This window comes from Thermoascus crustaceus (genome assembly GCF_041956765.1).
Source record: "Thermoascus crustaceus strain CBS 181.67 unplaced genomic scaffold VTN00scaffold_9, whole genome shotgun sequence".
Taxonomy (NCBI): domain Eukaryota; kingdom Fungi; phylum Ascomycota; class Eurotiomycetes; order Eurotiales; family Thermoascaceae; genus Thermoascus; species Thermoascus crustaceus.
In genome coordinates this window covers 543,701-558,508 of record NW_027192535.1, presented here as the reverse complement: position 1 = coordinate 558,508, position 14,808 = coordinate 543,701, and the positions used below count along the sequence as shown (strand labels likewise).

Below are 14,808 nucleotides of genomic sequence, written 5' to 3'. Positions count from 1 at the left end.
TCTGCTCAGCAAGATAATGTGTCTTCATATCAACCGGACACACGATTTTTCGTAGCAATTCAAGTAAAAAAATCAATCCCGGTGTCAATTCATATATTGGGATACAGTCCACCTAAGATCTGTACTTCTGAAGCTAACGAAACCCGAAGCATTCCTCCTTCTTGGGCAACATATGCCTAGCTTCAACAAAATATAATACTTGAACTCACGAAGATTTCTCTGGCAACTCCCCGTCCCACTGGATCTTCATCGTCGTGGGGAATGGGAAGTAGCTGCTGTGGTCTGGGGTCATGTACATAGTGAGACCTCCAGGGGCGGGGATCTTCTTCACCTGACCCTGAGCACCCGGTGCCCGACGGAGGTTGTCTAGCCGTCCAATTACCTTCAGCATTGCGGTAAGTGCAATCTTGCATATGCCGTATCCCAAGCACTGGTGCGGTCCAAAGCCGAAGTGCATGTACAGGTTGATGTCGCGGTCGAGTCGGACCTTGTCAGGCTCAGGGAAGGCGACAGGATCCATGGAGGCGGTCGCCTGAGGATTCCATGTGAGTTGCGTATTTTTGTTTGCTTGAAGTTGAAGGATTCACCCACCAGATTGCAGACAATATGCTGTCCCGCCTTCAGATTGAGCTTCTTGCCATCGTCTTCGATGACCGCTGGTTTCGCGACCTCTCTGGGCAATGCAACCGTCGATCTCATACGGGCACCCTCCATAAAGCTGGACAGCGTCAATATATCTAAACATATGCAATTGCCGACTCGGAATACTTACTATCGCATCAGCAGCTCATCTGCTTCCGGGGTGTTCTCCTGAGCCAGCTGCTTAATCTCTGGCAGATGAACAGAACCTTCCTCGGAAAGATAGTAGTCGAGACACTGAGAGATGAGCTGTGCCTGGTTTGCGACCATTCCACCAGCAGTTGGCAGTATATGGGTCCACACGATCTCCTTCGGTGGCAGGCTGCTTTGGAGTAGGTGCTGAATCATGTGGATGCCATAGTCACTGAGAACATCGTGTCGATGGAAGTAATCTACTATGCTTGCAAACAACCCAGTCTTGCTGACGGCTTCAACATTTGCCATCACCAGGTGGCCTAGCTGCTGCGTCACCTTTCGAGCTGCTTGGCGAAGCGGGAAGGACTTCGCAGGATCCACGTCGTAAAAGATGCAGGCGAAAACAATAGCCATGACCATGTAGAGTTCTGATTCCGCGTAGACACCCCTCGGGTTAGACTCGGTCTTCAATGGCAGAGAGAAGACACTCGCACAAAAATGGACCTGAGCAAGGTTCGCAACGTCTCGCACGATATCAACCTGATTGACACCAGCGACTTTGTAAGAATTTCTGCGCAGAAGTTCAAGTGTGATATCCTCGTAGAACTTCTTAACTTCGGCTTCCCACTTTTCACGGTACAGCGCCCCTCCCATCATCTTCCGCGAGGCGGCATTTGGAGGTCCATCTCCAGACAACATGAAATCTCTGCCGTAAGACTGACCGCTGTTGCGCATCAAGAACTCAATGGTCTCTCCCCAAGTCACCTTGAAGTCGACCTTGTTCCCAAGAACGGACGTGCAAGCGGCATGGGAACTGATAAATTGCGGTAGCGGGGTCCTTCTCGGCTTGTCCCAGCTGTACTTCTCTGCGAGGCCGAGGTCCGTCAAGATCTTCTTATTCTCGGATGGAATGACCATGGGGAAGTGGGCGTATATGGAGTCCGGTTTGAAATGGTGGGGGAATGCCCGGAAAACGAGTTTGTAAAATACTTGGCCCTGGTCGACAGATAGGTCATAGTCGACCTCGTTGAATGCCCAGTTTGTGAGGTTCTTAGGGGTATAGTCGACGGTATAGAAACGGTCGCCACGTACCAACGCAACCGCGTCGGAAAGAATAGCCCGAGAAATTGTGAAATTGGTGCAGAGGCCACTTCCTGGGACCATTGCATCCTTCGTATCTTCGAGGATGACACCAGGATAGATCTCAACGAAGTCTGGGTGATCATAAAGACGTTTGAGCTGGTCAGCAACATAAGGATCCGAATTGATTTCCTCGAATGTCTTGTACGGAGTAAGATTGAAGTATTTCCTGAATTCATTGAGAGTCGCGAGGTTCCAGGAGCGAGCCTGCTTGATTCCTAAGACTTCAACAGCCTTTAGTACCGTGGGGACATGTGTGGCACCAAAAGCTCCCGCACAATCTTCAACGCTCTCCACAAATATCTTGACAAGGTCGTCATCGTTGAACCGACCATCAGCTCCACGCTGCAAATCGGCAAAGGGACGCTCCAGAGGATCTGCTGGGACTTGGGATTCCCATCTGCCAAGTGCTTGGACGAACTCCTGCAGGCTGACCTGATCGGGGTTCTTTCCCGGGAATAGCTTTTGATACATATCCTCTGTCCACTTTGTGTCACGTTCAGAGATACAAGAATGCCAGCGGTAGACAAGGTTGAATTCCGCTGAGACTTGGTTACCAGTAGCTTCCGCTGCGGCCTTGCCAAAAGGGCTATCCTTCATCTCCGCACGGGGGTCTAAACTCCAAACACTGTGCGTCCTGTTGATATTCAGGATCGTCCGGACATAGTCTTTCAGAATAATGTTGACGTAAAGTCCTCCAGTGACGAGTCGACCGGTCTGGAAAAGGTCGTTATCGTACTTGGCGTATGCCTCGGTATTCGACTCGTCAGGCTTCGTAAATCGTCCGTCTTCGTTGATCAACGCTAAGTTTTCGACGACATAGTTGTGGAAACGGTTGAACATTATGAGAATGACACCAACACCAGGCGGGAAGCCTAGAGTACGTTTTGCGGCGAAGCAGTCCGGTTTAAGTTTCCCGTCCTTGAATGTTCGTACAGAGTTTTGCTCATCCTGGTTATTTCCATACAAAGGTCCAAGGTCAAGGTAAGAAGACGTTTTTGACCGAGTATAATCAGCTCCATCGGTTTGAAATATGTCTAGATCAAGGTCAGACCCTAAAATCTTCAGGTGACGCTAGAAGACATACCGTGAATGATGATGGACGCAATGTAGAAGAGGATGCTGGAAATCTTGTTCGGGTGCTGCCTGAACTCTTTTCGGGCCAAAACACTATCAAAGATAACCTCGGGCTCGGGGAGCGCAGCAGGTTGCATTTTCCTAGGTTGCACTGACCTAGCATACGGCATACCTGCGGCGCCGAGATGAGGGCACAGATAGCTCTAATGCGATTGTTAGTCGCATTTCAGAAGATTAAATGGGGGAAAACGCACATTATTGGAGCCGTCTGCTTTGCGATAGGCATATTCACCCGAAAGATATCTGTATAAGGTTAGAGACAACTACAAGTGAACGCAACATTGTCTACATACGAGATTGGCGGATGTTTCAGGTCGTTCCATAGCTGATTGAGAAAGGTATGTGTCAAAGCTACGCCGTTGCGGGAGGTAGACGGCAAACCAGAGGCCAACTGCTGTGGATTAAAGACATGTCGACTGGATAAAGCGACAGTTGACTTACCTGAATGACTCTTTCCATGATATAGTCCCTGTCATTCGTCGGCTCGCCCGTTGCCGCATTCTTCGTGACCTCAATGAGAGTCTCGACATCCTTGATATTGATATGGCCAAGATCACTCAAGACTCCCGTCTTGGTTTCCTCTTTTATATGGGTTCCATCGCCTGTTTCTGTTGGCAGCGGGCGTAATGAAGCAGTAACAGCCTGGTTAATCTGAGAAAGAGATATCTCGATCTCTTGACGAATGGAGCTCTCGTTGGAGTCAGCCATTGGGGATGCGCGTGAACTCTGCCGGTGCGAGTAGAACCGTCAATATATACTAATGGATCCATTAGTACTGGTCATTGGTGCATTTGCAACGACAAAGGGAGTTAGATAGTCTCCGGTTATAATGTCCACGAAAGCGTTTGTTTGCGCTCTCAAGTCCGTCCCATGCTTTCTAGCAGTTGTAGAAACATGCAAGAACAGGAACGAAAATGGAATCCTAAAGTCTACATTTCATGTAGAAGGCCAAAATATTCACGAAGCCATCTAACCCAAAGAGAAGGTTCTCTTTTCTTGACAAGGCTTTTTGGTATAAAATGAAAGCGAGAGAGTTCCCTACTCACCGCCGCGTTGCAAAGCAAGTTCTGATATACTCGTTATGAAAGCAATGGCAGCAGTGTCGAGTGTGGTGCCAAATCCCACGGTCTGAAACAGAATTAAGCAAAAGTAGTAGGAGAGAATTTTCTTCAGGACTGAGAATGCAATGAGGAAGTAGCAGAATACAACGGGGCAATGAGTTCTTTAAATTCTAGGGGGCCTGGAGACCTGAAGCTGCAGACCAGAACCACACATGCGGCTGAGCTAGGTCGTCCTAAGGGGAAAGGAGGACAGCCAATCTTCTCCGTATTGCAGCGGCGGCTGTACAGTCCCAATTCACGGCCAGTTATGCATGCTGCATATGAGATGGAACTCTCGCCACTGGTGTGGGTAATAGGAACTTTTGATTCGTGCATGTCGCATGCTCGTCGCGTTCCTCTCGCTTGATTGATCTGTCTGTTCCTGAGAACCGATAGTTAGGTCTGTTAGGAGGGGTTCAAAGTTCAAACTTCGGAGGGTCCCAGCCGTGCTAATCGTGCTAAAACAATAATGATCTGGCCGAGGGCACGGGTGACGCTGTGACGGGAGGGTCCCAGGCCGTGGGGTCAAAGCCGTCAAGTCTCGATATCGACTACCTGGGAGGCTAGGACAGTCCGAAAGACCCTCAGAGCACTGGGTCGCTGCTAGTGATGTCCAGCAAGATCCAGCTCACGCTCGATTTGCATTTGACGTGATTGGCAGCGATCTAGTTGGCCGAGCCATCCGATTACACAAGGCTGAGAGAAGGTGATAATCGTGATCGACGTCGGCCTGGTTCAGGACTCGTAAATCGCCAACTTTGCAGAGTCTCCACAAACCACATTTGAATTTATCATTATTACCTATGAAAGCCCCAGCTGCCACGATGTCAGGTGGCGTCGCGAGCCCACAGCTTGTCAGCTGCTCCATAGTTAGTGGTAGTGTAGGATGAGCCTTTTTGTGCAGACAGTGCGGGTCGGTTGCCTATTGTACTCTGGTGCATGGAGGGGCTGCCGGCCCGAATTGTTTCGGTATCTTGACCCTTGAGAAATAATCTTGATAGATCATGGCGGTGCTCCCTAGTAATCATGGAACTCGGGAACTGCCTGTGCATCTAGCTGCCGTCGATCCTCGCTTCGTGGTTGGTACGGCGTGTCCAGGATTAGACTGCCGCACTATTCCCAGGCCGCGATAGCAGAGACTGGCGATCGGCATCAACAGGCTGAGTCTCCATGACCGTAGACAAATACTTGTCTGAGACGACGGTCTTATTATAAATTAGATAAATTATGATGACTGTGTAACCTAGAGGTTGTGAGCTAGACATCGCTTGTCGTCAGCCTTATTTTGGGAGCTCATGGATTTGGAACTGCCGGGGAGACCTTGCTTCGGCTGCGGCCCGGCCGCCCCCGTCATGTGATCCCGAGCTTCTTTGGGCTTTCGTAGAACTCGCCCATTGTCTTATTCTTCTCTGTCCTAAGTCTTGTATTTACCCCAGGGTCGTCTCTAGCGATCAGATCCCTGGTCCCGCATTATCTTGCACGAAGCGACCATTGGACCTCCGACTCTAATACTTGAGCGTTCCACCGTTTCGGAAATTGTGGAGGTCAACAAACGCCGTTCGTACAACATAACAGATGGCGTCCACCATCACCCTCAGCGTTCAGCCAAGAGGTATGCTGGCAACAAAGGGCATTCAGGTTTTCTCTGGGCCGACGAATTGAGCTCACAATTTTACAGGAAAGCCAATCCGCAAGCTTCCCAAGGAGCTTCAGATCGCTTCCGATGCCTCTGGCCATGAACTCTACAACGCGCTAGCCCAGCAGTCCGGATGCTCCATTCACCGTCTGCGAGTTACTAAGGGCAGTGACGGTAGTCTGGTCTCGAATACAAAAACAACAACGGTCCATGATACGGGACTGAGGGACCAGAGCGTCGTCTATGTCAAGGATCTCGGTATATCCACCCACCTGGTCTGCGGGCCATACCACCGTTTTTTCCTTCTCCCAAATTTCATCTGACACAAATCTTAAATATTAGGTCCCCAGCTAGGATGGCGCACGGTCTACATAGTGGAATACTTTGGCCCGCTTGTCATTCCCGCGTTGTTCCTTTATGTCCTGCGACCTTACGTCTACTTCAACTTCGACAAGCCGCTCCCGCAGCCCTCGGATGTTCAGGCCCTCATCTGCGCTCTCCTGACTCTGCACTTCATTAAGCGAGAGCTTGAGACCATCTTCGTTCACCGCTTTAGTCTGGCCACCATGCCGGCGCGCAACATCGTCAAGAACAGCGCCCACTACTGGATCCTGGCCGGTGTGAACATCGCTTACTGGGTCTTCCGCCCTGACGCGGCCGCGGCGACGGACAACCTCAATCCAGCCCTGCTGTATTCTGGCCTCGCGCTCTTTGTCTTTGGCGAGTTGGCGAACTTGAACACACACCTGGTTCTGCGTAACCTTCGCAAGCCTGGAAGCACCGAAAGGGGTATCCCCTCTGGCTTCGGCTTCGGACTCGTCACCTGCCCGAACTACCTGTTTGAGATCGTCGCCTGGCTTGGAATCTACCTGGTTACCGGACTGAGCTGGAGTGTGCTGCTGTTCACGATCGTCGGTGGAGCGCAGATGGCCAGTTGGGCTGCGAAGAAGGAACGTCGGTACCGCAAGGAGTTCGGTGACAAGTACAAGCGGAAGAAGTTTGTCATGCTCCCCGGAATCTTCTAAGCTGCTAGTAGTAGCAAGACGGAAGGTTTCCTTGGCTGCAAGAGGGAAAATGTCTGGTAGAGGGATAGCATGTCGTCTGGAGACAGCTGTCCATCTAATATGAGCCCAAATGCAGTAGATCTTTGTGGTAGGCATGACAGATAGCGTTATTTCCAGATTATTCGAGATGAATACCCATGTATGGAGGAGCGACAGTGACAGCTGTCGCAAATCGTTCGATTAATACATGACGGAATAGTATATGATTTTAATTCAATGAAAAACAACTGCAGAAAATTACATATATTGGAATTATTTAAAAAGCGCATTTCTCATATAAAGACAAACATCTCAAGATAGTGTACATGCAATCATGGAAAGTTTCAGAATATTCAACCTCAGCTATTGTCAAGTCAAGAACTCCTCCCTCCTTCCAAATAACACCATCAAATCCAGACGCAAGATCCAGAAATTCACCTTTTATTCAGATAAGTCTCTATTACTTGACCGAAAAAAGGCCTCCTCATTAAATTATCAGTATCGGTATCGGCATCAGGCGGGGGAGAAAGTTGTGGTATATCAATTATCTTTTCGGTCAACCAGCCTCTGCCATCTGGCGAAATAGGGATCCATCTCCTCTTCGCAGTTCCGCGTGGAATCGATTTCGCAGCCTGGAAACCGGATGACAAAATCACCTTCCTGGTAGGTGCCGTCGACAGCTGCTCCGGGGGAGTCCTTGCTGTAGGCGCTCAGGACGCGCTGAGGGACCAACGCCAGTTTAGCCAGGATTGTGGGGTGCCATTGCACGATGTGATCCTGCGGGACGAAAAGCAACTGCGTTAGTGACAATTTTTTTTTATTTTCCCCTCATAATCATAACTAAAGATTGGGGGGTGGGGGGAAAGGGGATAATTGCATACCAAAGCATGACTCTCCGCCTTCATGAAATTGTAGCTCCGGTACAACGGATCGAACCAGACATCCAAAAAGAATCTGCCCCAATCACCCTGCTTGAGAATGAAGCTTCCCGGACTCAGATCCTCCTTGTCCTGCGCAACAACAAAGTCCACATCGCCTCCCTTCAAATGCGAAAAGGTCTTGATGACGCTGTCAGGGGGCACGACGGGAATGTCCTTGAGCATCATGGACTCGAGACGCTTGCTGTCGAGGACGTGCGACTGGAGAGAGAGTTTTGGGTTCATGATCAGGGCGTGGGGACTGAGGTGGAAGAAGTAGGTGGAATGAGGATACGTCGTCAGGGCATGGCGAACGGCCGGCACAACCGCCCAACTCCGCGGAGCATTGTTCAGGTACGGTTCATACTCCGATACATCGGTGAAGAAATTGGCATAGCCTTTTTAGATAATTGGAGTCAGCGCATACGATCACAAAAAATGTGGGGAACAAGGGAAGTAACACAGAACGTACCGTATCGCGCGGCATAATCCTCCCTATTCTTCTTGATCTTGCGGATGTAGCTCTCGGTCATATAGTCGCGATCGAGGACGGTCACGATGACGACCTTGGGAGTCCCAGCCGGTACTGAAACCTCATTTGAACCGGACGACGAGAAGAGGTGGGAGAGCAGGAAAAAGAACGAAAGGGCGACGAAGCCAAGTACGGCGACGGTCTTGATCTGTTTACGGCGCTGCAGCGAAGGACCCTGCCGCGGTGAACGAGCGTACGGAAAAGAATAGGAACTTTTCCGGGGTGGGAGAGCGAAGTGCATGGCGAAAACAAAGAAAAACCGCCCCCAGCGGCCGAATTGCTGGGAGACTGGAGAAGCTGCCGAGTTTCTCCCTTATCAAAGCATTAGTAGTAGATATAAGATCTCCATCCTCCGCTGTCATTCTGGACAACTTTGCCGAATCGAGAAATCCGGTGCGGATCATCCTTTTTCCCGGTGACATTCCAGACCACTGTCTGGACTCTGCTCTGCCTCTCCTGTCTCATTCCTTTTGTTTCACAATTTTTTTGTTCAATTCTTGGATATTCCGGATGGTCTGGTTATGGATATTCTGGTTTTCCATAATTATGCTGCTGAATTTGCAGCAACAAACGCACACCCAATTAAATACCTAGTTACGAGAAGGGTTAAGAATTGTGAACAATTCTAAACAAAGGGAACAGGTACAGAAACGCAATTACAACATAATAATATACCTAACAAGGGAAATCTATGGTTTTGATTATCTGGACCATCCATTTTTTTAATTATCCATTGTCAAAGTCACTGTGTAAGCCATGGTATCACTTTTATGTACAAGTCTTGTTTTCTGCACAGCACTGTCCAGGTGCCTCTTATTTAATCCTTAGCTTTATATCCCCGGACAGCAATAACAGAAAAAGACATATGTCACTTCCTGCTATGAATCCAGAACATCTCAGCGCTGAGAAATTGTCCACTTAAAAGGGGAATGTAGATTTTATTCAACACATAACAACCATAAAGCTGATGTACATTTCTATTGAGACATTGCGTTGACACATGGAGAAAATACTCTGGTCCACTCCTTCATGATCAAGTAGTCACCCATGAAGGACACCCAGAAAGCCGCCTGCCCTTGTTAACCAAGCAGCGTCAACCGCCGAACAACAACCCATTTCCTGCCCAATCCTTCAATGATTCCAATTCAACGCCCGCCTATGCCCAGTGCTTCCTCAGAGCCTGGTGCCTTGGGTTTGAAAGTAATTGTTGGCTTCGTTTTCTCCTTCACATTGATGTCCTCCTCCACGCTCGATTTGATTTCCTGCTCCTTCTGCTTCACCCACTCCTCAAACGATGGAGGCTCGGGAAGTCCCAGCTTTTTTCTCTGTTCCCGGAATCTCTCCTGGATCTTCGGAGTCTGCATGATCTTCCACCGCAGCTCCCATCCGAAAATTCCAAGTTCCCGGATCCGCGATGGTCGGTCATCAAGGAGGTAGTTGTCCAGGCCGCCTGATTTCCAGATCGTGCGCAGAACCCGACGAGTCACCTTGATGTACAGGTACTCTCCGAGGGCATCGCTCCAGATCTTCTTCCGTCGGACGTTCGGCTTCCATACCCGCCTCGTGCGGCCGTGGTTCTTTCCTTGCGAGATCTTGTTACCGAATTGGATCGTGGCACCGCCATAAAGACCGCTGTTCGACTGCTTAAAGAGATGATTGGGACCGTAAGGATAGGGAGGAATGTAGTCCGGGAGCTGCTTCGTCTTCTGTGTCGGTAGAGTCGTGGAGAAAGTGCGTTTCGACGTTAACGAGAGGCCGCGGAACGCCGCTGTGAGGGAGGAGGGGAAGGAGGCCATGCTGGCCGACAAGCCTGCCATTGTGACGATAAACACAGCAGACCTAGAGCTCGACCATGACAATAATGAGGGGTCTCGGGAAATCGAGAGGATCTCGCGTAGACAGCGGGTGAAGTCGCTCAAGCGGTGGAGGCAGCTCGCCCAAGAAGAATTTGGGGCCGCTTGACCGCCCGGCCGCAGCGCCCATCCTATTGGATCCCGTCAGCCCTGCGGCGCGTGAAATTCGGCCAGACCAGCCGTTCTTTGCGAGACACCGTCCTAAGCTCCCCCCAGATCCTGTCGTCCACGATACAACACGCCAGCTTACGAATTTTTTCTTGCTTTCTAATACCCTTTTTACTTTTGTTTTGGTACTCGGAAATCGTCCCGTGACTTCTGCGTGAGGCCGCAACCCTTTCACAATGGTCCAGATCAGCGAGGTGAAGGGGAATTCGCGCGAGAACAGGACGGCGGCGCATACACATATCAAGGGTCTTGGACTACGTCCAGATGGTATTGCAGAGTCCTCCGCTGATGGTTTCGTCGGACAGACCGCGGCCAGAGAGGTGCGCGCAGTCCATCCCCCAAACTCCTCGTTCCTTATAAGACTGGTTTACTGACATTCGCGACCTGTCTTGCAGGCATGCGGTGTTGTCGTGGACTTGATCAAGGCGAAGAAGATGGCGGGACGAGCAGTCCTCCTCGCCGGTGGACCTGGAACTGGAAAGACTGCCCTCGCACTGGCTATATCGCAAGAGCTGGGTACAAAGGTCCCGTTTTGCCCGATGGTCGGGAGCGAAGTGTATTCTGCAGAGGTTAAGAAGACCGAGGCGCTCATGGAGAATTTCCGAAGAGCTATTGGTAGGCGGAGATCATACATGTGCTTGTTTGATAGTATTCTGACAGACTCTAGGTCTGCGAGTGCGGGAAACCAAGGAAGTGTACGAGGGTGAAGTCACGGAGCTTACCCCAGAAGAGGCTGAAAACCCCCTGGGTGGTTATGGAAAGACCATCAGCCACCTCATCATCGGTCTCAAGTCCTACAAGGGAACGAAGAAGCTGCGCCTCGATCCCAGCATCTACGAAGCTATCCAGAAGGAGAGGGTCACCGTCGGAGACGTCATCTACATTGAAGCCAACACAGGAGCTTGCAAGCGAGTCGGACGATCAGATGCGTACGCCACCGAGTTTGACCTGGAGGCTGAGGAATACGTCCCCGTGCCGAAGGGCGAAGTCCACAAGAAGAAGGAGATTGTTCAAGATGTTACGCTGCACGACCTGGACGTGGCAAATGCGCGGCCTCAGGGAGGCCAGGATGTGATGAGCATGATGGGACAGCTGATGAAGCCCAAGAAGACGGAGATCACAGAGAAGCTCCGACAGGAGATCAACAAGGTCGTCAACCGCTACATCGACCAGGGTGTCGCTGAGCTTGTTCCTGGCGTCCTTTTCATCGACGAAGTACGTTCACATTCCCCTGTTCAGGCCTCTCTAAAACAAACGAAAGAAACCCCAATCTAACAGCCCACCTCAAAACAGGTCCACATGCTCGACATCGAATGCTTCACCTACCTCAACCGCGCCCTCGAATCCTCCATCTCCCCCATCGTCATCCTCGCCTCCAACCGCGGCAACACCGTCATCCGCGGCACGGGCGACATCACCGCCGCGCACGGCATCCCCCCGGACCTCCTCGCCCGCCTCCTCATCATCCCCACCCACCCGTACAACCCGGAGGAGATCAAGACCATCGTCCGCCTGCGCGCCAAGACGGAGGGTCTCAACATCACCGACGGCGCCCTCGAGAAGGTCGCCGAGCACGGCACCAAGGTCAGCCTGCGGTACGCACTGCAGCTGCTCACCCCAGCCAGTATCCTCGCCCGCGTCAACGGGCGGCCCGGCGGCATCGAGGAGGCGGATGTGGCGGAGTGCGAGGATCTGTTCATCGACGCGAAGCGGAGCGCGAATATCGCCAACCAGGAGAATGCGAATTTCATTTCGTGAGGCATTGTTTGTGAAGTGAGTTTACCTAAACAGGTGAAGAATATGCGAGTTGCAAAGAAACCTATTTAAGAGAAAGGAGAATGAAGAGGGAAGGGAGGTGAATGAAGGGCGCGTGTGGATATTTCACTTTTGATTTTCTTTCTCTTCTGTGTCTGCTGTGTTTCTGTTTCTGAGCTATGAACGGATATTTGTAACGGTATTTTCTCTTTTTCTTATTTTAAAAAGAAAATATTCTCCTGAACCTCTTCTTTGCTTAATGTAACATGTCTTTCGGATTTCTCTAATGTCAAGGCGTCTAGAGGAGAATACGGACTTGATTCTATTTACAAGCAATCATCTAGATAAATGGCAAATGATAATTATTAGCCCATAGCTTTTCAACTTCTAGTAAAAGGCAATCATGAAGTCTTCAGTACTCTGCAAACATTACTATGTACCAACACAATTAGTACTACTTGTAGCCAATAGACTATATACAACCCTAGCTATTTACAGTTCACAAAAATCGAGCCGATGGCTCTCAGCTACACAGATTTTGACAGCTTTGCATCGCTGGACCTGCTTGCGCTGCTCCCCCGTTTCAGCAGACCCGGGATACCGATGAGATCGAGCAAGCCTACAAAGAGCCTTAACAGCACTATATACAGACGGATCAGCCTCAGGACCGCCCTGGTAATCCTGACTCTCAATCCCAAGGTTGGTATTGACTGCGTCTGATGGTCCACGAGCTGGAAGGGCAGCATCGCTCCTAAATGCTCACTCGCGACCTGAAGCCCGCTCGTCACCGCATCCTCGTAGAACCCATGACCGGTCCAGCAGCCGCAGTAGCTGACGCCCCTCGTATTCTGGATGGTGGGGAGGAGATCTCGCGCCTGTAACGTTGCGACGCTGAGCTCCGAGTCGGTGTACTCCCAGACCCCCTGCACGAGACGCGGGTGTGGCGGGGTGAATGGGTTCAGGGTGATGAAGATGCGGCCGAAGATGGAGACAGGGATGTCCTGCAGTGTGTTCATGCAGTATGTGAGGCATGGGTGTTTGCTGGAAATTCGGGGATGAGAGCGAGGGTTTGTGATGTAGTTGCAGGTGGGCCAGGCCAGCTCATGTTTTGGCATGAGCTGTATATGCAAGATTAGCAGCCGAATAGGCAGTATGGTTCATAAACATAGCCCAGCTGATGCAGTATGGATACAAGGTACAACAAACTACTCACAGAAGAATCAGAATGTAAAACAGCGACGGTCTTCGATGTCCGAAGCCCGCGCAAGACATCCCGCTCTTTGCTATCCACAACCGAATGCATAATCTTCAGGATCTCTTCGGCGTGAACTGCAAGAATTATATGGTCAAAATGATGACTTTGACCGTCAGCAGTGCGGACAATGAAAGCCCCACTTTTGCCAGACTGCTGGACCTGTACTACTCGTGTCTTGAGATGGACATTCTCGGCGGGGAAGTCTTTGGAGAGTGTCTGTATAAGTTGGCTTGCTCCTCCTCTGACGACCCTCCACCGTGGTATGGTCTGGGGCACACTCAGAAGCTGATGGTCATACATAAAGCGAACAAGAGCTTTAATTGGGAAGTTCGAAAGCGACCTTGCCACGTTGGTCCTTCTCCACAGAACCGAAAGTAAGGGTACTAGATAGTCATCATAAAAGTTGTCAGAATACTTCTTCTTTGACAAGTAATCACGAACACTCTGCGGGTAGCTATCATGGTGCAGTTGGTAACTGCTATCACCCTGGGTCTCATCAGCCAATACGTCCACGGCCAGGTATCGAAACCTGACAATGTCGAAGAGTGTCTGCCACGTCTTCAGGCTCCATAAGGTTTCTGGACGGGATGATATATCCTTTAGGAGGTTACTTCCCCACTGGAGGGTACATTCACCCCGGGATATGCCAAAACTTAATCTAGCATCGGAGGTACGGATACCAATGTGGTCGAGGAGGGCGCCAAAATTAGCTGATCGCAGTCAGTCTTGAAAGGCATTAATTTGCGGGCGACACTGACGAGAGGCATGTCCATTGAATAGCAAGATTCCTGTATCAACATTGACCTCACGTCCATCCTTCTCGTAAGGAAGTGAATTGATGCGACCTCCAAGATGATCAGAAGCCTCGAATAGGTGCACATCACAGTCAGAACACCTCAGCGCCCAAAATGCGGTAACTCCGAAGCATCCTCCCCCTACAATCGCAACGCGTTTGGAAGGCATGACAGACGATGGCTCTAGTTGAGCTCCAGACGGGGTTGGTGACACGGGTACTTCTCTCGGAGCGACAAAGGATGATCGTGCGCAATTTCCCTTCAACGATCCCACTGTAGTGGGACACAGAAACAGAAATATCTGAATATTGAAACCAGAATGCAATCCAAGCAATGCCACAAAACGTTTCCCAAGCAATGCGCCTTCTTCCTGAATAGTATAGGGGGCCTAGGTAGCAGCGTCTATGGAATCGGCAAGGAAGGGAATCCACCGTCTCGAGAAACGAATGTGTCTTATGTGAGACAAAAAACCCATGACCTGGAATAAAGGACACTTTCAGACTGTAGCAGCAAATGAAAATGAATAGGCCCCCGAGCCATGAAGCGCCGCTCTGGAGTCAGGGCGGTTACCTCCGTCTGAACAGGAACCGAACAGGCGTCTCCGGCTGGGGGATAGTACGTCAAACAGAGAACGAAATAGGGACACAGCAGCGACCCGCGCAGAAGACATGTAGCTTATATATCTCCGTCCTTCGAGGGGTAGC

At 50.5% G+C, this 14,808-nt stretch overlaps 6 protein-coding genes across 6 annotated transcripts; 2 read left to right on the top strand and 4 right to left on the bottom strand.

Moving 5' to 3' along the window:
* Positions 1 to 205: 205 nt before the first annotated feature.
* Positions 206 to 3,759, bottom strand: VTN00DRAFT_10214 (uncharacterized protein; the record flags this gene model as incomplete). Its single annotated transcript, XM_069426846.1, has 7 exons — positions 206 to 532; positions 592 to 718; positions 773 to 2,951; positions 3,002 to 3,194; positions 3,246 to 3,294; positions 3,345 to 3,442; positions 3,493 to 3,759. The coding sequence occupies 7 exons, from the start codon at positions 3,757 to 3,759 to the stop codon at positions 206 to 208; spliced, it is 3,240 nt and encodes a 1,079-aa protein (XP_069283976.1).
* A 1,967-nt stretch (positions 3,760 to 5,726) lies between these two features.
* On the top strand, positions 5,727 to 6,812 carry VTN00DRAFT_10213 (uncharacterized protein; the record flags this gene model as incomplete). The annotated part of the gene is made up of 3 exons (XM_069426845.1): positions 5,727 to 5,763; positions 5,830 to 6,045; positions 6,130 to 6,812. 3 exons carry the CDS (start codon positions 5,727 to 5,729, stop codon positions 6,810 to 6,812), a joined length of 936 nt encoding a protein of 311 aa, XP_069283975.1.
* Positions 6,813 to 7,370: 558 nt separating this feature from the next.
* On the bottom strand, positions 7,371 to 8,520 carry VTN00DRAFT_10212 (uncharacterized protein; the record flags this gene model as incomplete). The annotated part of the gene is made up of 3 exons (XM_069426844.1): positions 7,371 to 7,607; positions 7,712 to 8,145; positions 8,220 to 8,520. 3 exons carry the CDS (start codon positions 8,518 to 8,520, stop codon positions 7,371 to 7,373), a joined length of 972 nt encoding a protein of 323 aa, XP_069283974.1.
* A 904-nt stretch (positions 8,521 to 9,424) lies between these two features.
* VTN00DRAFT_10211 (mitochondrial 54S ribosomal protein bL28m) lies at positions 9,425 to 10,096 on the bottom strand (the record flags this gene model as incomplete). Its single annotated transcript, XM_069426843.1, has 1 exon — positions 9,425 to 10,096. The coding sequence occupies one exon, from the start codon at positions 10,094 to 10,096 to the stop codon at positions 9,425 to 9,427; it is 672 nt and encodes a 223-aa protein (XP_069283973.1).
* Positions 10,097 to 10,476: 380 nt separating this feature from the next.
* On the top strand, positions 10,477 to 12,058 carry VTN00DRAFT_10210 (uncharacterized protein; the record flags this gene model as incomplete). The annotated part of the gene is made up of 4 exons (XM_069426842.1): positions 10,477 to 10,620; positions 10,696 to 10,915; positions 10,968 to 11,515; positions 11,594 to 12,058. 4 exons carry the CDS (start codon positions 10,477 to 10,479, stop codon positions 12,056 to 12,058), a joined length of 1,377 nt encoding a protein of 458 aa, XP_069283972.1.
* A 524-nt stretch (positions 12,059 to 12,582) lies between these two features.
* VTN00DRAFT_10209 (uncharacterized protein) lies at positions 12,583 to 14,273 on the bottom strand (the record flags this gene model as incomplete). Its single annotated transcript, XM_069426840.1, has 3 exons — positions 12,583 to 13,173; positions 13,269 to 14,020; positions 14,069 to 14,273. The coding sequence occupies 3 exons, from the start codon at positions 14,271 to 14,273 to the stop codon at positions 12,583 to 12,585; spliced, it is 1,548 nt and encodes a 515-aa protein (XP_069283971.1).
* Between the last annotated feature and the right edge of the window lie 535 nt (positions 14,274 to 14,808).